Genomic DNA, 26,826 nt, shown 5'->3' on the forward strand with positions numbered 1-26,826 from the left:
TTCTTGTTCATCTCATTTCTCATCATTTACTTCATCTTCCAATGCTTCCCTTTTCTGTTTCAGAAACAGTGTTTTGGAAATGCTCTCATATTATTAACCAAAATTAATTTCGTAAAGGTATTTTTTTTCTGTATTTCATAATTTTTAATTACATTATAATTATTTTGAAATAGATTTCTTTATTAAAAATATATATTTTTTAAAAAGTTCATCTGAAATGACTAAAAATTTTACATCGACTAGAGATTAAGATACTGTAATTTTTTATAATAAGTGCAAATCTTTCTTTATAAACTGATTTTATGAGGTTGAGTTATCATTTGATAAAAAAAAAAATTTAAGATCAAATTAAATCAAGTGTGGTCTATTTTTAAGGTAAGGAAACTTATATTATGTACTTGCCTTTAATTTTATTCCATAAATAAATTTGATACCAAAATCAAAACTTATTCTAACTGTTTAAAGAAACAAAATCCATGTTCAATCTTTTCTTTCCAAGAGATTTTTATAATATTTTTAAGTTGCAAAATATTTCACTCAAGAATTCATATTTATAAGATTATTATATTATCTTTAGATTTAAAATGAGTTTAGAATAAATAATGATAAAGTATTTTATTTATCACAAAGTATTATGATAAAAAATTCAACTAAAAGAGAAATATGAATTATTTGACATTATTTATGTATGTAAAAGTGTAAGAAAAAATATTTTCATTAAATTAAATTAAGAAAAATTAAAATTTATAAAGAATAATTATTTTGAGTAAATTATCTTTAATATTATTATTTTATAAATGTAATTATTATTATTATAAATATATTATGAGCCGGAAAACATGGGCAGTGGAAACTGGATCTTCGTTTGAGAGTGAGATGCAGTGGAGGCAGCTGATATGTTGCTATTACTATTCTTATTCTTATTGCACTTTTCCATCATTATTCACACCATTTTTCTCTAACTCTCATCCATTCCTCCTTATTAAAATCTCTCTTACTTCTTCTTTCATTTTCAAAATAATTTAGCTTTTTTTTTCGAGACAGCTATTAATAATCTATGCAGCACAGCACAGACATTCATACGACATAGACACGGACATGATACGACATAGACATTGTGCTATAGATTTTTCAAAAATCTTACAAATATTTTTTTAATTTGACACTTCACATATATGTATCTTACGAATGTCGATGTCCGCTACGTATGTCCGACATGGATACGCCATTTAAAAGACGTGTCCGAACCTCATAATTTACAATCATACACCATGTCATAACTAGAAAGAAAAATATCTCATAATTTACAATCATACGCCATATTATATCTAGAAAGAAAAATAATTTTTGATTGAAATGGAATAATTTTAAAGTTACATTAGCCATATTAATTATAAAATACTGACTTACATTATATTATAACTCGAAGAATTTTTTTTTTTATTAAAATAGAATAATTTTAAAATTACATTAATAAAATTGTAAAACACTAAGCACTATATTATAATTAAACAATTTTTTTCTTAAAATTAAACAATTTTTTTTCTCTTATGCCAATATAGTCTCAGTTCAGGAGTCGAGGTCAATGTCAGTTTATATACTCCCTCCTTCCTCAACTCACCGAGACATTTTTTCTAAATAAAATCGTGACAAAACATCGACATTCAAAACCAACCATATCTAGAATGGGACTTTATTTTCCTATTACTCATATAAATCATAATTTCAAACCCCTTTTCGTACTACAACTGGCCATACTAACCTTTTGCACCACACTGGTTTTTACTTTTTTTCTGACTGTCATTTTTGTTTCTTTTTATATACATTAATTCAATTTAAATATATTAGAAAGTATATACACAATGCACTTACACTTTAAATACTGGCATCTCATCATAAATTATTATTATCATTAATGTTGACAATTATTTGTATGATAATGTAGCATTACTTTATGGAAATATTCACATTTTATGATATTTTGTTGTGTAAATCCTCATTGGTTGGCACCTGAGTGAAGCGTCTAATTCCCCATTCTGTTGAGCAGCAGTGTCAATTTTCCTTTTATGCATTCAGCCATCACCACTGTGACACATCAATTTGGAATTTCTTTTGTTGTTTCTGATTGTGATGTTTTCACAACAACAAATTTGCTGTTTTTTTAATATAATTAAAACTTCAAATGTATGTACTTTATCCTTTGAAATGGACTTATATTTTAGGGGTGCCTAATCCAAAGTTCAGAAGTCTTCATTTAGGATTTTGTATATTATTGGTCTTTGACCATTTTCAACACCTACAATAATTAAATGTTATGGTAGAATTTTTTTTTAAAATTAAATAAATATTAAAGCAAACTACAAAGTTTATGGATAGGATCGTAGGACATATATTAGTATGAAAACCTATTTTATGTAGCAAAAACAATGTCTGAGGCAAAATTGATGTGAATAGAAACATTGTGATATTATTCTAATATCATATATATGTTTAATCGACTTATAATATGTGATATTAGATCTAATTTTGTGTTTTCTATTTATTTATTTTGAGTATATAAAAATCAAAGGGTGTATGTTTTTTGTTATCTAAATTCATAGTATACAATTTGAAACTTGAAATGTAGAGTTCTTATAAAATCAGTGCAAGTTCCATTCCAAAAGTGAAAATTAAATAAGTTAGAATACATTTTCCTTTGATTTGTGACTATAGCAATGAAGTGAGTGTAACTTTAATTTTAATTATTGTGACAAATGACAATGAAAAAGAAAGAGCAACACAATACAATGTCATGATTCAAAATGGTAAGTCTATTGTAGAACAACTACAAGAAATAAGATTAAGAAATAAGATTAAGGAGGTCTTAAAAGAGAAATATATCAACTATTTCATATGACTTATACGAGTCAAAAAGTGACTAAAAATATTAATGATAATGATGAAATTGTTTTATAAGTCGTAAATTATGATAATTTAGATAAATGGTTAAATGTCATGAAAAAATAGTTGGTTCATGAAACATCATGATGTTTTGAAACCTTGTAAAATCGTAAGAAATTTGTAAGAGAAGTGGTCGTAAGTGAGTTTTTAAGACTAAAGTGACTCTCATGGCAAACTTGAAAGTTATAAGGCCAAACTTGTTAAATGTGTGGATATATAATAAATCTGCTTTTGGTTATGTAGTTCTTTTAACCGGAAGAGAATTATCATGGAAAAATGTAAAGCAGTTTGTTGTAACTGCATTCATCATGAAAGTTGAATTTGTAACATGTTTTGAGGTTACAATTCAAAATAATTGGTCGGGAAAATTTATTATAGGATTTGGAATTGTCAACCGTATTGTTAGACCAAATGTATTATGATAACTCCAAAGTAGTATATTTCTCTAAGAACGACAAGTACTCTAAAAGTGTTAACTATAAAGAGTTGAAATACTTTATCATAAAAGATGATCGTCCAAAATATTCGTAGAATGTGTTATGAATGAGTATTATTATTAAGAATGAATGTTGAGTATTATGTTTCTTTTATGATAGACGATTGACATTTTGAGATCAATTATAATATATTTCTGATTATCTATTCTATATGATTGCATGCATAATTATATTTGAATAATGTAAACATGTATTGTCTAGAATAAAGACATTATGTTGAACCAATTAGGAGTTCCTCATTATGTTCACATTAGGAAGAAATCTAGTTTGTGGTACATGGAAAAGAATATGTCAATTGAGTGACGTACAACTATGATAACTCGAATTAGTTCTTATTCTTGTTTATGAAATTATGATGTGCCCAATAAAAAGAATATTTTCATCTCTTAATGCACATTTTATTTTTGTTTAGTCTATTTGTTTTTTTATTCATAAGTGTATACAACGTCACATAAGTCAAGAGAGATAATGTAAGGTTTTGTCTCATGTGAAAGACGTATGACTTGTTAATTAAAGAAAGTAATTAAAAAAATTAATAATGAAAGATAAAACAATGATTGAGCTCCTAAGAAGTGGTTTCCGAATAATGATTGTTATTTGATGGGTATAGCAAAATAATAAAATTTATATTTATACAAACCATTAATACATATACAAGATTCTCTCTCTCACAAGTACGTACGATTTTTCTATCTACATCCATAAAAAAATAAACAAATCATAAAATAGAGAGTCAAAGGGAGTGAAACATACATTGAATTTAGATCTCCATAACACTAAAAAAACATTTCTCACTAAAAAAACATTTCTCACAAGAAAAAAAAAATCATCACAAGAAAAAAAAAATCATAATCATTCATATCATATAGAGAAAGGTACACATGTTCTCCCTTTTATTTATTTATATATATATATATATATAAAAGAATTACTTATTTTTAAGATGGTGTTTTGATTTTCTATTCTACACAATTAGAAAACCATTAGTTTTTATTATATTTTTATATAAAGATTATTCTATATAGAGTGTATGACTTAACCAAAGATATTATATATATATCCTTTCTTCATAAATTTAAGCCAATTTAGTATATTATCTGTTAATGCAACTCAATTTATTTTATTTTGTTAGCATTGATAATGACGTTAACTTATATTATATAGTATAGTTTTATATTATATAACTAGTTAGTTATTTTTTCTAATATGGACCCTTCGATGATGACAGGACCATATGTTGCAGCACACCGACACCATACTAATAGATGAATAATAGGTATAAATTCAATGTTATCAAAGACCAATATAAAAATAAATAAACATAAAAAAAAGTTATATATTCTGATTAATTAACTAGGAGGTGAGAAATTCATAAAGGTAACAATTACACAAACCCAAAAACTGAATTATGAATAATCTAAATCCTTGCTATTTTAACATTCACTCTGTAACTCTTTTCAAAGAGGTATTATAGTATTATATGTAATATTTATTCACAATTTTGTAACTTTTTTTGTTCTACTTGATTTATAAAAAAATTGTAGTTCATAAATAATCATAATAAACTTCACACATATTCATTAGAAAAGTTAATACTCATAACATTCATTCTTAACAATAATACTCATTCATAACAGGGATTTTTAAGATTGTTTATCACAAGCGTTATTCAACTTTCTTAAGAATAATAGTGATTATTTGAAAAAAAAAACAAAATTTAAATTTTTAATATATTGTAAATTTATATAATTTAAACATTGACTCATCAAAAGTGTACATATTTCTTTAAATGATGCAATGATGAGAGACAATGAATGTTAAACAAAAATACTATAAAAGGAATGTTTGCATAAAATATACACTTAAAATTAATAGAATTTAAGATATCCTTTATATAAGTTAAAATTTAAAAGTTGTAATTTTCTCGATAAAATTTTAAAGCTTGAAATTAATCGAATTTAAGCATTTGTTTATATAAGGTGATGCAGTTTTATAGTTAAATAACACCATAAAATGTGTTATTTTTTTCACAAATTAACATTTAAAAAAATTTAAAATAATGTAAGTAATATCATCTAAAATTATTGGTGGAAAAGGCTAATATAGTCTCATATGATACACTTATTTGGAGTGAAATTTCGAAGACATTTTTAACTTTTAGGTATACAACACTTATTCTATGTATAAAATCTCAGAAACTTAAGTATTTTATAAATATGATACAATTACACCCCCAAACCTTTGTTTTCTAGTAAAATTTCAAACAAAGGGAAAATATTCAAGAAGAACAATTAATTAATTATACTATATTTATCTATAATAATATACATAGAAAAATTCTCTTCTTTTTGTTAGACATATTTCATGTTTCTATTTTACCTTTAATTATATTTTAAAATAAATTATTCAAGTGCTAAAAATAAGTGAACATATATTTTAACATAACATACTACAATTCATTAAATATTTTTCAACAATATAATATATCACAGACCATCCAATACTTTTATGTAACTACTATTATTAATTTTAGTTTCTTAAAAAAATATTAAAACACAGTATATCGTGTAATGTTTATATCTTTTCCATTAATAAAAAAGAAAAAAATCCGAGTAATGTTTAAAACATACAAAGGATTTGTCCAATTATAAGAAATCTATAATAATAAAGTTAACTTTATATAAAAATAAAAATGCGACTAAAAAAACAAATTAAATAGAAACTAATTAATTACTATATTGACTATTGACTATATTAGAAATCATTTTATAAGGTATTTTAAATAATTTCTATTATTAATAAAATTTATAAAATATTTTTTAAATTGGTATCTAAATATTAGCTACCAATGTTTTGATTATTAACTATTTATGTTCTAAATTAGTCTCTATCAATCTTTTAGAGACTAATTTAAAATCTAAAATATTAATAGTTAAAACTTTGTTAACTAATTTAGATATTATTTTAAAAATTATTTTATAATATTTTATTAATAATAGAAACCACATTAGATATAAATAACATTTTAATTTTTAAATTAGTATATAATTTAATTTGTATATAGTCACTAATTATTTATTTTTTCTAAATTTAGTTACTATTAGATGATTTTCTTGTAGTATATTATTTAGTGTAGCATGTTTATGAAACGTGAATTAGGATATACGTGATAGTGTCAAATTATTTGTTTAGTAAATATAAAATATAAGGAAAACTAGAATAATTTAATTTATTTATCATCGCATATTTATTTCAAATTAATTGGATTTAGTTTTAAAATTACATAAAAACAAAAATTTAATTACAATAATTTAAGATATGAAAAAAAAACCATTAAATAAAAATCAATTTTACGGAAAAAAACAGTTAGTTACTATATTAATTAAGCTATATATTATTTTAAAATTAAAAAAATTATTGGTATTTAAATTAGTTTTTATTATTAATAAATAGTTTGTATCTAATTAACTATTAAGGTTTTAGCTACCAATTTTAGAATCTAAACTATGGGTAGTAAAACTTGGATAACAAATTAGATACCAATTAAAAATTAATTTAATTTTTTATTAATAACATAAATTACTTTAAATACAAATAATTTTTTTAATTTGTAAATTAATTTTTATTTAATTTGTAATGGAAATAGTGTTAATAATTAATTTTGGCAAAGGTGATTATAATGGTTAAAAAGATTACATAAAAAATAGGAGAGAAAGTAGTTATTGAATGTTGTGAAATTACAGCAATAGCAAAATAAGAGTGAAAGTAGAATTAGGTTAAGTCCTTCACAAAAGACAAACAAAATTCAAAAGCTGTTTCCAAAAGTTAAAATTAGACGGAAAGAAAGTACCATGATGATGTTGAAAAATCAATTTCATCACTTTTTTTATTTTTTGTTCCTTTCATTGCATAACATTTATTGTATAACTTATTGTATTTGTCTAGAATAATGAATCTTTACCATCATTTTTACAAGAGGACAAAATTCTTGCTTCTTTCATTTTCTTCCTTTTTTTACATAAATGTATATGAAAATAATAAAATTAAGCAAGAAAAAAATAAAAATATATAAGGTACTTAAATATAGGAAATTAAAAGATATTGAGGTAAAAGCATTTTCATTGTAGAGATCATACAATAGGTTGTAAGAATAATTTTTTTTTCTTGAAAATATATATTTCTCTCACAACCAAATAAAATATTAATAAAAAAGTGTTAATCTTATAAGACTCTTGCCTTATATTAAAAATTGCAGAAAAAGTCTTAAATGTGATGTAGGATAATGAAACTCCCACACAAATTAACTAATTATAATTAATTCCAAATTGATATGTTCTATATATTAGAGTTTTAACTTTTTTATTTTTGAAAACGATAAAATAAAAATGTCACATCTTACATTTAAATTTAATTATATATTTTATCATCTAATTATCCTTGCATAATTTTATCATTCAATGTTTTTTCATGTTTTATATTTTTTCTTTGATTTTCATACATTGTACGGTTAAATGCATAAGGGTAAATTAATATATTAATATGTAAACACTATTAAACATATGATAGATAAAATTTGATGAATTATGTAATGGTTAAAAAATGTATACTTTTGTATTAGGTAGTCTAGAATATCTTATATTACTATAAATATAAATAAAAGTAAGGCAAACAAATTTTTTTTATAAATTAGTTTTATAAGATTAAATTAAACTTAAAATTCATAATTTAATATAATATTAATAAATATTTTAATAAAGTCGGCTAAAGATTAGAAGATAATCATTAAATAATAACTAAATTTAGATATAAAAATTATTAGTATCTAAAGTGATTTTTATTAAGAAGTGTACTTTAAGTCTAACTCAACTTTATAAAACTGACTTATAAGGTGAGATATATATATACTTATATACTATGAAATATTTTAATCTCTAGTCGATGTGAGCTCTCCAACACACTTCTCTCACGTCAAGGCTAATAACTCGTGTGTGGAATTATGGTCCAATAACGATTAGATAGCGGGTAATTTGATAAGTTCAACAAACGAACATTACAAAATGACTCTGATACCATATTAAAAAGTAGATTTTAAATTTAACTCAACCTTATAAAATGAATTTTTCATCCATTTATATGAAACCTAAATATTAACAGCTCTTTGTGTACTTACGTTTAATGTTTGTGCGGTATGAAATTTTTATATCCCTTAAAATTATAATATAAAAATATGTTGTAATATTATTAAATTTTGAAATATCTATAAGAAAAACATGTTAAAAGAAAAGATATGTTGGAGCAATTAAAACATAGAATAATAAAAGATGGTATTAAATTTACATAGTATAGGTTTAAATGTTTTACAGCAATGGAAAGAGGAAAAAAAGAAAATGATTGAGATGAGTGGTTGTGGTCCTTAGATAGCTGACACAAGTACGTGTGGGAGTTTACCCCTTCAGGGTTGGTTGCCATTTTACTATCACCACTGTCAAAGCTTCAGAGTTCAGATTGACTCAACTTTTTGTGAGAAGGACCAAGAACAACAACAACAACTCATTCATTCATCACAACCACCATTTCCATCATCCATTATTCCACTAAATAACTAATAATTGCAGACTTAATGCATAGATTGAGGAGTTCTTAATCATCAAACACTTGCAATTATTACTAATTGATCAGATGATTATGAACATGTGGTGGACTTGTTAATTGTCCCTTTTGGAGCATGCACAGATGGTAGAATTCACAACCATCCAACACCACCTAATGACCCTTTTGCCTAGATTGGTAGAAATTGAAGCTTAATATTTGACTTTGATGGTTTGTGATTTGTACTATTGATGGGGTGTGAAAGGGAAAGAAAGGTTGATAGTGGGAAAAAGGGAGCAAGACTTTGAATTTGTAGTGTGTGGTTAGACACTGTTGCAATAACCAATCTTTGACTTTGCCATATGAAAGGGGACCAAACTAGCAAAACTTTGTGCTGCTGGAAAAAAACCCATGCTCATACACTGTCATGTATATTACTCTCTGCTACTTGCATTAGCAAATCAAAATGAAAAGGTATCATGTACCTTTCCTCATCACTGTCATGGCTATTATTTTCATTTTTTTTCTTAAAGATGACTCCAAAAATTTAGCATAATCAATTTAGCAGAAATTTAGGAGAATCGATACTTGGAAAGCACTCGGTGAGTATCAACCGATACAACCAAATTCATTATGTCTAAACAGAGGATTAACAAGACTAATAAGTAATCAAATATTAGGTAATACACTCTTAGTCATGATTCTAAGTTTTGATTCGGTTCAATAACAAACGGTTCATGATAATCATATAAGTAAACACAAATTTTGAAAATAATATACGTTATAATCAATTTCACTAGAATGTGGAAGTGTTTTTTTCAAGTGTCATCCATCCGAACTTAGAATCCGATCTTAGAATTTACAAAAACGAGAAGTTGAGGAGCTAAAGAAAAACAAAGAAACTAGAGACTAAGTTCTAAATTAGTTTTCAAATTATTCATATTGTAAAATGTGATTATGTTCCCTATCAACTTAAATCGAATTTTGCAGACATGTCATGAGTATTATTTTAGTGTCTTTTTCTATCTTTTCAATTTCTCTTTCTTTTGGTTGATAGTGCATCACTATAACAGTATAAATAACGTATGAGTCATACATCATGATTTGAACTGTTCCTATGTACGTGGACAATATTTGATTGGCCACCCTTTATTGCCATGTTTATTTTTTATAAAAAAATTGATGTTTTCATTTTTTTTATTTTTAATTATATCTCTATCAAAACCATTCTCATTATTAAAGATTTCTTTCTATTTTTAGTATTCTTTTTTTAGAGGCTACATAAGAAAGTGGTAATACTTAAGAAGATGGGATGAAAAACTCATGACATTTAGAAGTTGCTAATAAAAAACATATAGATAAACACTTGATTAACCTTAACTATCCACTATTTTAATATTGGACATGAGACTTTTCTTAAATAAGTTCTTTCAGATGTAACCATTATAGTTGTTTTTATCTATAATTTTTTTTTGCTTTGAACAAACTTGGTTAAAACATATTTTTGGTGTTTATGTGCACACCCCTTTAGGAGGAGGACTAATGGAAACTAGTTATATTTAGAAGAACTTAATAAAATTCTCACAATACATAGAGATTAAAAGGGTATGTATAGTATGTAAAGGCACTGAGTGAAGAAAAAAAATGAAAACTATACAGAATAACTATTTAATAAAGAAATGTTTTTTAAAAAAGAGAAATCAAATACAGAAAGACTAAATAAACCTTGCCATATTGTGACTTGATTTTCAGATGGAAAATGAGACTTTTCCAAAAGAAGTACTTTGATTGTAACCAAAAAAACACAGTACTTTTAGTTCTTGCTTAAAATCATGCTTACATCAGTGGTACAGGATTATAATACTAACAAAGATTGAAAAAGAAGAGTTGGATTTGAGTTGAATGGTATGAGTGTATATTTGTGATTGGTGAGAATGAAAGGAGAAAAGATGTTTACTGCAAGAAATTCCATTATAAAAAGGCAGAAAAGATGGGAAGGAGAAGAGCATGATGATGATGTTGTGGTTGGTTGTGATTACATGAACATTGGGGTCCTGAGTCCTAAATTCCATGATGATTGCATTCACATAATAACAGTGTTTTTGTTTGTTTATTTAAGATGGGTTAGAGAGGAAGGTTGTAGAGGAAGACACATGATTGAGATTGAGATTGAGATTGAGATGAATAAGCCCAGTGCTTAACAGAGAAGAATGCATTAGAAACCTGCAAAGGGACACATTGTATTAAAAGGGAGGGACCAATTGGAGTCAGACCAGAATCATGTAGTGGCCCTATGATATTTACATAAAGTCACATTTCATTGTCAATCCACACAACAAAAAATAAAAAGATACAGAGAGGTTCAATGGCTTATTGAAATGTGGTAGGGTCACTCACTAATTTTCTTTAATTCATTAATTCTATATAGTAAATGGGCATGAAACCAATCTAGGAAAAGCAAGGTTTATTTATTGATTGATTGATTCTAAACAATTGTTTGTTTCTTTGTTTTTTTACTGTTGAATGGTTTGAATGGTTTCAACCCTTGCATAGTACATGCAATGAGCTACATACATATCAGATTTCAAGGCTAATGTTACCCAAATGTGACAATATTTTCTCCACTCTGTGGGGCATAGGCTTGTCCTAAGTACTAGATGGATTTTCTACCATTTGGACGAGGTGAGTTTTTGTCACTAGGAGCAAATTGTACCTGCGTGCCATTTCTGAATCTGAATTGTACTCTCTCAACTCCCTTGCACCCTCATGGTTATCTTTTGTACACTGTCCTCTCAAGCCTTGAGTGGTTCACTTTCTGCATTAAATTTCACTCTTACGTAACTTTCAATTATCTTTATTGGGGAAACTATGTGATACCACATGGGTAACATTTTCCAGTTCAAATCATAACAACTCAATGTATGTTTAGATTAAGGGTATGTTTAGATTAATTAAGGGTGTGTTTAGATTAAGGGTGTGTTTACATAACAACTCAACATTTAGCTAGTAATTGAAGGTGTCTCCCTGACTGAACTACATGTTTCATTACACAAATGATGAATCATGTGGAACAAAGTTTCATCTGTTTCATGAATGTGGATTTAAATATCAGAATGTGACTAAAATGTTCTGGGGTCAAAAGTGAGTGGAGTTGTGAGAAGGTAGAATAGAAGTAGTCCTAGAAGACATGGGAAGGTAAAAGGTCTTGTGACTAAAGAGAGAAAATAAGCATTAAGAGAACACAGAATTCAAGTAACCTGCCATATTTTATTGTAAGCACAGAGGGTTGTCATTAGTGACACATTCAAATCAGGTGCTCATTAGTGGTTTCTTTCAATGAAACGTGGGTCTGTCTAGCTCTATGAGGAGACTTACATTTATAGAACTTGTAGTACGAGAGAAGAAGCAACTACTCAAGATAGTAATTTATGTCAAAATGAATAACCAAACTAAACTAAACAATCACTTGAGATAGTTCCACTATGTCAATCATACACATAAAAAACTAGTGAAGTTGTAAACCCTCAAACTTTTTAGTAAGGCATGTCATGTTCTAGGTACTTTCTGAGCATCCCAGTTTCAGCTGGAAAAAGGGGAAAGAAACCAAAGCAACCCTCCCTCACATGACAATTCAAAACTGGGGAACTTCACTTGAGAGTTAAATATTGATTCGTGGCATATAGAATGAGCAAAATGTGGAAAAAAATGAAAAATAAATGAAGTGAGAAACCATAGTTTGTTGGTTGTTGCAAAGCACACACAATATTTGAGGGTGTGGAAGAAGATAAGAAAAGCCTTAGGAGAGGGAGCAGAGTGCATTTATTGTGGAGTCAAATTGCAAGGCTAGTGACCATTAATAGAAACAAAAATCTAATCATTAAAGCATCATTAGTTGTGACTTGGCCAAATTAAGATTAACTTTGTCCTGAAAGGACAGCACTATGTTTTGATGGGAGCATGGTAATGCAAAGCAATGGTGCCATAAATCATAATCTCTCGCCTTATCACATTCTCTCACTCTTTCACTAGCAGACACTCTCGTACACACACGTTCACAAGGCCAACTGGCAATATTGATTCATTCGCATAAAGATAAAATAAGAAGGCGAAAGGATTGTGCAAAAGGACAGAACCAGTTTAGAATTCTTGTGCAATTCCTCTCTCTTTCTCCCTCTTAGTTTAATGATTTTTTTTTTTATCAATTCTCCTTTTACTCCTTTTTTTACTCATGCTGAGAAGAAGAACTACATAAGAAGCACAAGGGGTAAGAGACACAAGGAAATAGAGCAAAGTAGCTACCTCTAGGTCCTCTACCACTATATGATCTTTGGTCTTTCACTTGATCATATTTCATATCAGACATATTGAACATCTATAAAAACAACACCAACCTTGGTGCCTAGTTATACTAGAAGAAAGAAGGGTTGAATGGATTATCATATTTCTTCTGCTTCACAGTACAGTAGTGGTAGTGAATCCGGTTGGACCCATTATTTGGACCAATCCTCTCTTTCTGAAAATTACTTCCATAGGAGAGGTGGGGTGGTGGAGTATGAAGGAAAGGAGGCAAGAATGGAGGAGTCTGAGGAAGATTTATCCATGGTCTCTGATGCTTCTTCTGGACCTCCACATTATGATAATGAATACTATTGTCAGAATTGGTATCCTTGCCTTTCTTCTACACCCAAAGAATACCAAAAGAAGAAGGTAAAAGAATATGGCAGAAGTCACCAGTCTTCACCTCTCGATGACACTGCCAGCTCTCCTTTCTTCAACTGTCCCGTGGAGAGTCACAAGGTTAATTTCACTCACAAAAATATGTATGCGCCTATAGTTTCTCCTTAGCAGCCAAAAAAAATTGCTAATGGGTTGGTTCTTTTGTTGTTGAGCAGAAGCAAGAAAGTTTCCCGGGGAATGGAGCAGTGGAGGAGAGTGCATTGGATTTTTCTCAATGTGTATCTGCAACAAGAATAAAGGTACAGCTCAAGTTCTAGTGCTAATTGTTTTATCAAATTTTTTCATTATGTTATAAGTAAAACTATTAGCCCTTTGCATGCACAGTTTTCACTGCGTTGAGCTAAATTTGTTGATCTATGCAGAAAAAGACAAAATTCCAGAAGCACTTTAGTTTCTTGGAGAGGTCTCTAGCTGGAAAACTTGCCTCAGAGGAACAAGGTGAAGATCCATTTGCCCTGAACACTTTGTTTTGTTACTGAGAAAAGACTGGTAGGAAAATATGCTAAGAAGCGTTTTGTTAAATCTTGTGATCAGGTAGTTTTGATGAAGAAGGGAAATGAGTTGGTTTGCTGTAGCCCATGTCACTGTTGTTGCTGCATTGCTGTGGAAAGAGAGACCAGAAGAATGGATGTCAAAGGAGAGAAGCTACTGAATGTCTAGCAAAAGGAACTCGTTTTTCTTCTTTTTTTTTTTCCTCGAAAATATTGAAAAAGAAAAGCTCTTATGTTGTAATTTTACCTTTTTTTTTAATCTGCTCGTATGCTACTGCCTATGCTATTGGGAGCAACCTAAGAGAATATAGGAAACTGAATAAGGTTTCTGTCCTCCATTTTCTTTTGTTGTCATTAGTGGCAGGCATCTCTGGGACCTCCCAGGTCGTCTTCTTTTGATACTATTCACAAACTCTTCCTCATATGGTATTCACTATTCTTCCTTTTTCTCCAGTAATAATAAACACAAAACTGAATTAACTAATTCACCACTCAACACAGCTAGCGAGAGAGGGCAGAGAAAAAGGAAAAGTCACTTCACCACTCACCTCAGCACCATGAAGCATATATCAAATCCAAAGGCCTAGTAATGAGTAGTGACCCACTTTATTAAGTTCAGCCACTGCCAGCCTAGCTCACAACCACTTTGGGTGGGTAAATGTGGCAAGGTAACTTAGCTTCACACCCAAAATGGACAATGTATCCAAATGAAACCAAAAGCCAAGCTTCATTTTCGGAGCAGCCCCACCACCTTGTGAAAACTATCCCACTTCAAATCTCATCCATTCATAACACTCGGTACAATTATTGAACATTTGTTTTGGTAGGATATCCAACAAAATCTTTTATTCGTAGTTTTTATATCCTCAGACTCCAACCAACTGCATGGATCTATTACGAAATAACTCGGATATTTGGAAACGGACAAACACATTATTTCACCTGTCATTCTTACTTTATTGTGTACTATTCAATTCATGTTTGTAATTGGAAATTACAGAGTTAGAACTCCTTCAGTGCCTACCATGGAAGACTCAAGTAGCTTTCCAAGTTGTAGACAGAATTAGAAAACACTAAATATAAAAATTTAAGTTTGTTCCAGATTCTTCCAAACACAATTCTTACACAAGTTTCTTAATGACGAGAAAAACTTTAAAAGCCTTAATGATATTCTTCTAATTTTATTTACATGTATCGTTATTAGATGTGAAATACGAGTGAAATAAATCATAATGCGCGGTTGCTGCAACTATTCCTGTGAAAGCTGTGCTTAGATACGAGCTCTCCCCTTCCAATCAACGCCTCATCTTCAGTTTACAGAAAGTTTCATTTTACCATGTATTAATTTACTCGATCCGGTCAATATACTAGGCATTTGTAATATAATATTTTTCCAATTTTTAAAATACTTCAGAGAAAAAGAAGAATAAGAACTGTCAAATTAAAAGGAAATAAGTTCAAGTAAAACGCAAAAAGCTTGTTATGATATTATATCATATTTGGACCAAACAATAGCTATTACTACTGCATAATGATGCCCTTGTTTATACAGCAAACTGTTTATATAAAATTTTAATTACATATTAATCATGTAGTATTAGAAGTGTCAAGATACTAATGGATAAAGAAGCCAAAATTAATTTGGGAATTGAATAAGAGTAAAAGTACAGACTGCGTAAATAAAAAAATGTAAATTGAAGCTATTACTAATGGAACAAAATTGATTATGATAACACAATACACGATTCTAGATCCCAACCATGATGAGACAAAAAAGAAAAACAAGGGACTTTTATCCCCATCATATATCCCCTCAAAGCTGAGAACAATTCTAAGTTGCTTAAAGCTCATGTCCCATATATATGTCTGTGGACTGGTGGGGCTTCTAAACTCTTGACCACTTGCAACCAGGGTTTGTCTACTATAAATAAGGAATTTTTTGAAGTATGAGCTAAAAATAAAACAGGATTCTCTAATGGTAGAACTTGAAAGTTCCTCCTAACAGGCTTCTCTATTGGTAAAACTTCAAACTTCCTCTTACTATGTTTAGTTCCCTTCGTAACACTAAAATATTGGAAATTCCCAGCCCTCGAATCTTGAGTGTTATCACCTTCATCTTGCTCCACAGGCAACCCAAAGTCAATCAAGCACATTGCCCTGAACATGGAATGATATTCAAACATGAGAAAATGGTTCAAAAATAAATAAATAGAAAAACAAAAATATTTTGTAGTTCCTATTTTGAATCAGGAAAGGTTAATAATATCACAACTCTGGAACCAACTGACTTAAGGGTTTACTTTCCATTTATCATGTGTCTGAAACCAACAGACATTACTGTCTGCTTGTGGAAGATACCAAGAAAAACAGAAACTAACGTATGAGCAAATGTTTCTTTCGAAATTCTAAAAAACTATGTATATCACGGACTAACTAAAAAGCATGTAATACTTCATACAGGATATATATATATATATATATATGAAGCTTCACAAATTTAAAGAATACCTAAAAGATAAATTAAGGGGTCACAAGTAACAAATTAATAGGGTCATTATTACATATATAAAACTTCTTTCATAAAAGATGCACTTTTCACATTTAATTTGATAATTTCACAAATGGAATTTGTCAACTTCGTATTAAAAAGGAAAAGAAAAAGGCATACCTGGAGCTGTAAACAACAACTGAAGATGATATTGCCGTTGGAGAAGATGAAGCTTCTACTGGAGGGAATGAAAGCCCAATAACTTCACCAGGAAATTCCTGGTATCTTCTAGGAAGAGCAAAAGTATGTCGTTTTGACCATTCTCCTAACTGCTTCGCCTCTACGTCAAGTGCATAGACTTGATTTGAGGAAGTTGTAACAATCAGAACATTGTCATTTTGGGGCGGAAATCCACCAGCTGTAACAGAGGCGCCATCTAATCTTGAAATGAACCAGTGCTGGCTGTAACACAAGCAAGTTATTATATAAAATACAGCAAAATATCAGTATCAAATAATTCATGCATTCAATGCCAGATTGTAAAAAGGGCATACCAAGCAAAAAAGGGGGAAGAATAGCATGGGAACCTTTGCTATTTTACAAGTTAAATTAATTTTGCACCTAATCAGAAGACTTTATACTACAGAACCATAGTAGTTAGTATCTTACGATTCACGATACATATCGTACGAAACAATACGGTTTCACCCTCCCACGATACGAATCGTGTGAAGAATCTTTTTCGTCCCTCAATCTTAGTTGTATCATGCGATTCGCACAAAGAATCGTTGAATCCCGAAACGAAACGATTCCGTATTGTGTGAATCAGTGTGGATTTTAAAAAATGAGTAAATAAAAAAAGATAGACATAATTTGTTTAATAACATGTATGCACCATAGAGGTTTTTTTGGTGAAATTGTGTGGTATATATATATATATATATATACATTTATATAATTTATTGTATCTTGCATGTATACATATCTTATATATTTAAGTATATATTAAATTTTTTAATGTTTATGAATCTTACGATTCACGATGCAAAACGATTTACGATTCATAATATCAGCTCTCCGATACACTACTTGTATCTCGATTCTACTACCATGTACAGAACTACCATGGCAAAAGCAACAAACATCTAATCAAAACTTCATGAATATTTTCAAAGAACTATTTGTGTCTCCCCAAAAGTTTATTTTATTTTCAATTTTCTTATCAATAACAATAAGACAACCAGCTATCTGAAGAGAAGCAGCAGTTACAGTAATAGGTCTCCAGAATTAAAAAGGAAAGGTTAAGCAAATTAGAAAGCTCACCTTTGTATCTCCAAGTTAAATACATATATATCCCCAAAACAGTTCACAGCTGCCAACCATTGCCCATCAGAACTAGAAAACAATCTTGTTATCGGTGGCTCAGTTGGAGGCAATTCCTCATCTTGAGGCTCACGACGGGGTGTAAAAGTATGTACTAATTCACCTTTCCCAATATCCACAACCTAAAGCATGTAAAACCAGTGAGTCAACGAAACAAATAAATTTTTATGGCATAAGATAATAATATTTTAACAAACAATTTGGAAATCACTGACAAGCAAATCAATCAATAGATAAACTTACAAGTTAATTATACAAACCAATGTAGATGAGGAAAAGCTTATAGCAAACAACAACTAGAAAAAACATGCAAATAATGCAGAGCATAATAATCACAAAATATGGTGATGATAACCATATTTTGGATAAGTCCACAAATTCTTACACGCAGAGACAAGTTCCCTTGTTAAGCAACCTACTTTACATAAAACACAAATTAACTATAACAGATATGAAGCATGTCACTGACTTACATATATCCTTCTGTCGCAACCTGCTACTATCAACTTGGAAGAGTCATGAGAAAAAACCATAGAGTGGGCAAATGGTAATCTCTGAGGAAGCTCCCTTCTATCAACGTCCCATGTGATTTTTCCAACTTCACACCTTTTCAATTCCAAAAGACTAGGCCTTTTATGATCAGAGTACGCAATTAGTGCCCCTGAATTAGAAATAGAGCTGCAAATTATCTTCCGTGATGCCTTACTCTTGACTCGAGCAACTATTTCGGTCTTGGTAAGTCCACCAGGGCTGGAAACATTTTTATGCGGTAGCAAATGAACATCTATGTGCTTTGATGATTGGACTAAAAGGATTTTGGATTGATTGAAAATAGAGTTGAGCACTAGTTGAGTGGGTGTCCTCTGGGGTGCAGGACAGATGTCATGAGGAGGAAACATGGTGAATTCTTTAACTGGGTATGCAAAAAGTTTTGTGTCATCTCCTGCTGAGATAAGCATAGGAACCCCCAAATGAGCCCACTTATGGTAACTAAAATCTGTGGGCTTCCTTCCTCCTCGAATTCTTTTAATCCTCTTTTCTGGGTTAATATCAGCTGCACAAAACATGAAGAATATATAAATCAAAACTAAAGATACTGCCTATTTGGATAAACTTTTCAACGGCAAAAAAAAAACACTTCTTTTTTAGGTTAAGAAAATAGAAGAAAAACTATTTTAATTATTATATTTAAAACAAACAAAAAATAACAAGCTCATCCAAACAAGCTAATAAATACTTGAAGAATAAATAACAAAAAAATATAGACCTTCAAAACTTATGGGTACAGCGACAGAAAGGGCCCTGATGTCGTGTGTATGAGACCTTACATGGTGAATATAAATCCATCTCTTTGTCATTGAAGAATAGTTGATATCATCAGCTGATGCTGCCTGACTACCGGAAAGCTTGTAAAGAATAACCTTCAAATGAAATAAACTAAACCAACATTATTATACTTCACACCAGTAACAGACTAAGTACAGCTTAACACTACTAATTTGAAAATGGGACAACAGACAGTAACTTAATGAATAAATAACAATAGAACCATATGCTGATACTACACGTAATTCTGGAGAATATACAAATTTCAGAATTCAATAAATCGCATACCCTAAAATATGATCAAGACTGGACATTAAACTACACATTCATTGGAAGAAGCAGCATATGTAAAAAATATAAGCAAACAGCTTTATATTTTACAATTAAATGGCAGAAATATACAATAATTTGCCTGGAAGGTAAAGGAGAACACTATCACTTGCTTTTGAATAAAAAAAGAAATACAAAACTAAGTTAAACCTGTAAGCTATTTTAACATGCTTATTTAATCTTCCTTTTAAACTAGTGTTATCCTGATAACGGAAACCATAAAAGTCCTTTATGAAATTATTAAGGAAACCATAACAGTTTATGGCAGAAGCATTGTGATCAAAAGAAACACAACAAATACATAGATAATCTAAAAAAATACAAAAATATAGTTGTAAAGCAAAAATTATGAAAGAGACAATCATAACTAAAAAATAATGTCTAGTAATTCAAATAACAGTGGAATCAAACCAAACACCACAAAAAGTTCAAAACTTAAAATAAATGTCTTAAATTTCTAATTATATTACTCTTCTTCAATCCCAACATCATTGTCTTCAATATTATCCAATGAGGCATATCCCTCCTCTTCCCCTTCAGAGAACCTCTTGTCAAAGTCAAGTAAACTATGCATCATAGCTATCATGCAATTTACTGCCAACTCCAATTAGAATCATTTGTTTGCCCCTCCTTGTTGAGGTTGAAGTTGCACATGGACCTTTTTAAGAAGCATGGGAAGATCCATTAAAAATACCACCAGCTAATGGTTGCTTTCTTTTATTGATTGCTTGTATCCTTGATTAAATTATTGGTTCTCCAGCACCTGAAGCATCATAAATAGTTGCCCAATTAAGAGTGGAATCATCATCAAAAACCAACTCATTCCCCCTCTTCATTATCATTATCATCATCTATTTGTCCAACTAACCACTCATTACACTAATCAAGTTCATTCTGATTTTTCTTTAAATAATTTCCAAAGCTCTTGTCTCACATTTTTTGGAATCTTAGTGCAAGCAGCAACTATGACGTTCTTTGCCATCAAAAGTACTTTAGCTCGAATGATTCCTCCTTTCGTAACTTTCCCACACTAATTACATACCATAGTATTTAAGTTTGTTTCGTCTATCAGATGTCAATGTTTCAAATGTTTCAAACACGATTCATTTTTGTGAGATGTTCTTTAAGTGTCCTACTCATTGGCCATTTTTCTTCCTAGAAAAGAGATATACCTTTTGGAAAATAACTAGTGGAAGTGAAAAATAAGATAAAAATTAGGGTCAAAGTTACTAGTGAACAAAAATATTTTGAGAAAAGAAAAACACTTGCAATCAGCACAGCTAACATTGGCAGTCAGAATAGTAGCAGCAGCAGTGACAAAGGTGTCAACGTGACCGTCAATGGCAACAGCAACGAGATTGTCAACGACAAAGAGGCAACAAGAGAGGGAGGTGCGTCTAGCAAGAGTGAGTGGCAAGCAAAGCTGGACTGAACAAGAAGGAAGGAGAGGTTGTTGTAATGTGGGTAGGGTATTAGCTTAAATTATAATGTTTGAATTGGGTCGGGTATGGCTCAACTTCTTTTAACAAAATGAATATTTAGCTTGATAACCCAAAAGAAGAGAATAGAGCATTTTGTTTTCGGTTGTTGCTACACATATTATGGTTCTCTCTGCCTTCTTTGCCATCTCCATTCAGTACTGTGATGCAAAAAAACGATTATCATGGACTGGCATGAGAAACCAACATCACCACCACGATGTAGTGGAGTCAAGTTGTAAATCTGCAACTGATTTCCACCATGGTGTCACCATAACTGGTTTCAATAACACTATTTTAAACTGTTTCACTAAATCTCCAAGAATAAATCCAATGCACACATGACAAAATTACACCAAAGGCTTTTAACGACCAGATCAAAAACCAAATGTTCAAACTACAAATATTTGTGTAGTGTTTTGTAAACATCAATGTTTTTTAACTTGCATTGACAAAAATATACAGCTATACATTAACCCAAAAAGTCATATCTATCATCTTCAATCCAAGGAAAGATGGTCATAACTTCACATTCCAAGCATACTACACACAAAAATAGAACTACTTCTATAGTGGTCCATTTCAAACATATCAAACAAAAATAGAGCTACTTCTATAGTGGTCCATTTCAAACATATCCTTTAAAAATCTTCAATATTAACTTCTGATATATATCCTTTTTTTATTATAAAATTTAAACCATTTAACTCTACCATTATTTGCAATATGTCATGTGTATATGTAGACATTGCCAACAACAAAAACATCATATACACTTCCATGTGGCAACATAACATATTAATTGAAAAGATAAATGTGCAGAGCAAAATTTTTTGTGCCACTACTTGAATTTGACAACAATGACAAGAAAACAATGAAAAATAACACCTTATAAATGTGTGAAGAAAATAATGCGTGAGGTCAAATATAAATATCCAAGCAACTACAAAATACAAACATAAGCAGCAAATTTCAATTTCAAAGACGAATTGCTACGGTTTCATAAGAATTGACAAATAATAAAACACAGTACCTGACCATCAGAACCAGCAGAAAACACCCTATTATGACTAGGAGCTGCTGCCAGAGCAAATACATGTCCCTTATGTAAAGAATGTGCTTGCAAGAGAGTTCCATGTCGGCTGTCCCAAAACTGAACACTACCACTGCTGTCCGCACTGACAAGTGTACCATTCCTAGAAAATAACTACTTAATTAGCTACAAGAGTTTGCAAATTGGAAGAACTGTACCATCAAAATTATAAAAATATGGTGCACATGGATTTCAGATGTATGCATATTAGTCAAATTCAAAGAGAAAACATGCATTCACTATAACCTTAACGACAGTAATGACCATATGCAAAGTTCCTGTCCACTGCCCAACCCTCCAAGTCCAGCTGTAATCCTGTAGACTTCATTGCCCAATGTAGCATTCCAGCAACGTATCAAACTGTTAAGGGACAGACAAGAAAAATAAATAAGGATACTCACGGACAACACTATAATGTGTAGACTATGTTGCTGGAAAGATCTACTGATTTTCTTTGCATAATGAAGCACACAATTTGGCTTCTATAAAGAAAAAAAAAATGGTGCGCAGCTTTAAGCAACTTTAGCAGCACACACAATGATCTTTTTATCAATCACAGCTTCAATACGTACCCATCACTGCTTCCCGAATAAATGTAGTTAGCATCTTCGCTCCAAGTCACACTTAAAACTCGTCCTGTAAACCGCAACACAAAACATCCTCTTGATCGGCATAACACATAACAAATGGGAAACCTGCTACACGACAAATAACTCGAGGAAAATCTAACCTGAAACGGGGGGCAAAGATTTTACAAGAATAAATTCATCAGTGTCAGTGATTTCATAGATTCTCAATCTTCCATCATTAAAACCAATCGCCACACGTGGGAGCTCCTTATAAGAATGCTCAAGTGGACCAGGCGAATGAGAATCATCATCACTATCACTGCTCTCACGTTCAACAAAATCATGGAAACCGTTCCCATTTTCTTTCCCCACCCGTTCAGCCTTATTTTCATCATTCACCTTATCATCTATAGGAAACTTCATCGCCATTTGCCAGATTGAGACTTCAGATTTCAGCACCGTCTGCAAGCACCACTTGTGCAATTAGTCAACCCACACAATAAACTCAAGCAATAAAATAAATACTTCAACTTCCACAAAAAAAAAAAACTAAGATAAATCAGTCATTCCTAACACTCTAATCAACACCCTAAGCATTACCAATAAAAGCAACCAAAGACATATTCACCAAACAAACAACCAAGAACCACACCTAAAACCAAGAACCACACCTAACCCAACCCTCTTAGATATAAATTGGTGTTTCAGTTAGTATTAGTCCCCATCCTAAAGCAAGACAAAAAAAAATGTAAAATAAGTTCGCATTACTGCTTCAATCACATTATTGCCAATAAAATAACTTCATCATAAGCTATACCTCCTGCTTCAAATGGAAAAGATCCCACCTAGAAACCGTGCCATCCACGTTGGACGAAAACAAACGGCTTCCGTCGACTCCTCCAGGGCACCAAATAAGCGACGTCACTCTTCCGTTAGGGTTTCCGTGAATAGTCTGCAATCGCCACACTCAATGCATCAGAACTCGCTCAAACACTCAAAGACAACAGAATCGAGAGAAAAAAGGATCATCGACGTAAGTTAAGCATTAGTTAGTTAGTTAATTAGTTACCAGCTGACAGTGCCAACCGATGGCGCCGGGAGAAACAAGCCAGATTTCGAGGGAGCCATCCTGGCGAGCGGCAGCAACTCGCGCGCCGTCGATGGTGGTGGCTAGCGCCACCACCGGCGATGGTCTCCAATCGACGGACCTTACCCTGTAGGTTTCGACCATGGAGCCAGACCCGTGGAAACGGTGCGCAACGCGCAATTTGGAGAGTGGTTAGTGAGAGAGGAGGAAGAGAAAGAGAGTGAGAAATTGAAAGAGGTTTAGGGTAGAAGAGAACCCCAAGGCGGCCAGTTATTAGTTAGGTTTTGTTTTTGAGGTTTAAGCGCGGACTTGGATTGGATTCGATGGTTCCGTATATGTTTCGGGTTTGGTATCTCAGGCCCATTAAGCTTCTCTAAACTCTTTTATTTTGTTTCATCTTTGGTAAATTCTTCTTGCACCCCTCCAATTCAGAAAATAGCAATCCTTTTCTATATTGGAGTCTTTTTTAAATCTGTTTTTTCCTGCACCATCATCTATCATCCTCGTACTAAATGGGAAAATATTTTTTATTCTTTTTATGTCATTTTCTACATAATTGGAAAGTCTTTTTCATATTTGAGATAAGTTTGTGAATTTCGAAATATATAATCGAAAAGTTAATCTTATATTCAGAAAAGACTTTCAGACTATGTAATACAGAAACTAATCACGCATTTGAAAAAAATACTTCTAAATTATATAATTCGAAAGTTAATCAAGAAAAACTTTTGAATTACATAATTCAAAAGCTAAATACTAATCTAAAAAAAAATATTCCCATTATATAATCCAAAATATTAAAAAATGATATTTTTAAAATGCAAAAACTTATAGGTGTGGCAAAATAACTAATGGAGGTGCAGTAAGAAGCTGTCTCTAAATGTTGTGGAATCAAGAGACTATATTCAGATAGATTAACCTAATAAAAAAAAGTTGTTTCTTATAGTTTAAAGTGTAAATTACTTTTTTTTATAATAATTGTACATAAAAAATATGGTTAATGAATATGATAATTTATTAATAATTTGTTTGAAGTAATTATATTATAACCCATTATTTGTTTTAGTATTATAATCATATTTGTTTTCTTATCATCATGCAAGTTTGTTTTATCTTCTCTTCCTGAAGAAATTGAGTTAAATAACAATAAGATTATATAATCTCATCTCATTTTATATATATATATATGATATTTATAACAACTAATATATTACATAATATATAAATAGTAATTTTGACACTAATTTTATTCAATATATTGAATATAATATCGAATTGTTCTGATAGTATCCATGTTTGATATTTGAAGAAAAAAATCTTTATTATTTTCTACTTGCCTCCTTGCGGAGTTAGACGTTTGAAGAGAAATTTTAAAACATTAGAGAATTATGTACACAGAAAAAAAAAATTCTTAATAAATATTAATTAAATTATTAATATGTTAATGCTGTGAACTTTCACAATTATAATAATTTACTCTTCAAAATTAATTAAATAGTTTATTATTTTAATATTATTTCTTTTACCATAATTTTTTGTTCCTATGGAATATACAATGTGTTTGGACTTATTCTCTTAAAAATTTTGACAATACATTAAAGTTAATCATATGTACTGAATTTTCCAAGGCTTTTAAAAATGGAACTATTTTGAGTTTTTTTATTTAAATTAGTGTAATTTTGATAGGTTAATAATTGAAATAATTAAAATTATTAAAATAAGTAAGTCATATCAAACTATTACGACTTTAACTTCTTAAAAAATAATAAAGTTCGGCCAATTTATAATTTATGTGATTTATGAACTAATTGGTACCAACTTGTTTAGACTTATTATTAAATTTGTTAATTTTTTAAAATTTTATTATTAAATTATATTAATTTGATAAAAATCTACTTGCCTAGTAGTAGTATACTTTGATTAATTTACTTCTAATTAACTTATTTTAAGAGAGAAAAATGGCTTCTCTTCAAATCATGATTTTATACCTTTTTAGAAAAACTAAAATTATTTAACTTATTTCAAGTAAAAATATAATTCATTTCTCTTCAAATATAGACTTAACAGTTTTATAAAATGGCTTCTCTTCAAATCTTGACTTGATAATTTAAAAAAAAAGGAAATTATTTAACTTGTTTTAAATAAAAATATAATTAATTTCTCTTCAAATTTAGACTTAACAATTTTGTTTTTAAATAAAACTAATTATTTTATGCTTAAATATATTTTAGGTCTTTGTAAATATAGTTTTTTTTCTTTCAAAATACCGTATTTCTAATTTTGTTCTATAAAAGAGTTGTTCAATTTTTAAAAGCCTTTTACGGTAAGTGTTTGGTTCAGCTTATCTTTTTAAGAGTTTTTTAAATACTACAAAACTAAGAAAAAATATTTGAAAGTAATTAAATTCCAAACATTTTAGATATTTTGAAATCTTAAAATTTCCTATAATGTGAGGGTTATATTAGTATCCAACTTTAAATTTCATGGAAGCAAATTAGACATGTTAATTAATACATATTCACCAACACAAACTTGAAGGAGCTGCCAATACAGTCTAATTTTACTTTTCTTTTCATATTTGAATAATTTTCTTGTAGATTGAATGAAATAAAATAAAATCTACTTCTAATTTATATTTTTCCTTCATTTTCTCTTATCTTTAATTTAAATAATTCTGTAATCAAATTAGATTCAGCTTATTTATTCCCTCAGTGTTATTGTCAGAGGTATGTTAGCACCAACCTCTATCAGTAATGACCCTTCTTTAGTCAGCCAACTGATGACATTTAAGAATAAATCCTTCAACAAATAAACAAGA

The 26,826-nt window shown here is 29.9% G+C and overlaps 2 protein-coding genes across 5 annotated transcripts; one reads left to right on the forward strand and one right to left on the reverse strand.

Annotated features, from left to right (window-relative positions):
* Positions 1-11,632: 11,632 nt before the first annotated feature.
* Positions 11,633-14,676, forward strand: LOC137816566 (protein SOB FIVE-LIKE 5). Of its 2 annotated transcripts, XM_090298240.1 has the most exons (5): positions 11,633-11,708; positions 13,266-13,823; positions 13,919-14,002; positions 14,126-14,201; positions 14,298-14,676. In XM_090298240.1, the coding sequence occupies exons 2-5, from the start codon at positions 13,455-13,457 to the stop codon at positions 14,321-14,323; spliced, it is 555 nt and encodes a 184-aa protein (XP_090154366.1). In that variant the 5' UTR covers positions 11,633-11,708; positions 13,266-13,454; the 3' UTR covers positions 14,324-14,676. The 2 variants fall into 2 exon arrangements, with proteins under 2 accessions (XP_090154366.1, XP_068475860.1); XM_068619759.2 differs by lacking the exon at positions 11,633-11,708 and having other exon boundaries at positions 12,984-13,823.
* A 1,196-nt stretch (positions 14,677-15,872) lies between these two features.
* Positions 15,873-24,319, reverse strand: LOC137816565 (WD repeat-containing protein PCN). 3 transcript variants are annotated; one of them, XM_068619758.1, is made up of 11 exons: positions 23,991-24,319; positions 23,739-23,873; positions 23,083-23,383; positions 22,925-22,988; positions 22,599-22,712; positions 22,293-22,455; positions 19,393-19,546; positions 18,599-19,179; positions 18,066-18,247; positions 16,923-17,204; positions 15,873-16,411 (listed from the first exon to the last, which is right to left on the reverse strand). In XM_068619758.1, exons 1-11 carry the CDS (start codon positions 24,150-24,152, stop codon positions 16,102-16,104), a joined length of 2,448 nt encoding a protein of 815 aa, XP_068475859.1. In that variant the 5' UTR covers positions 24,153-24,319; the 3' UTR covers positions 15,873-16,101. The 3 variants fall into 3 exon arrangements, with proteins under 3 accessions (XP_068475859.1, XP_090154369.1, XP_090154373.1); XM_090298243.1 differs by having other exon boundaries at positions 19,393-19,562; positions 23,991-24,276; XM_090298247.1 differs by lacking the exons at positions 22,293-22,455; positions 22,599-22,712; positions 22,925-22,988; ... (1 more) ...; positions 23,739-23,873; positions 23,991-24,319 and adding an exon at positions 20,252-20,505 and having other exon boundaries at positions 19,393-19,562.
* Between the last annotated feature and the right edge of the window lie 2,507 nt (positions 24,320-26,826).

Source organism: Phaseolus vulgaris, chromosome 1 (assembly GCF_051622355.1).
Source record: "Phaseolus vulgaris cultivar YP4 chromosome 1, ASM5162235v1, whole genome shotgun sequence".
Classification (NCBI taxonomy): domain Eukaryota; kingdom Viridiplantae; phylum Streptophyta; class Magnoliopsida; order Fabales; family Fabaceae; genus Phaseolus; species Phaseolus vulgaris.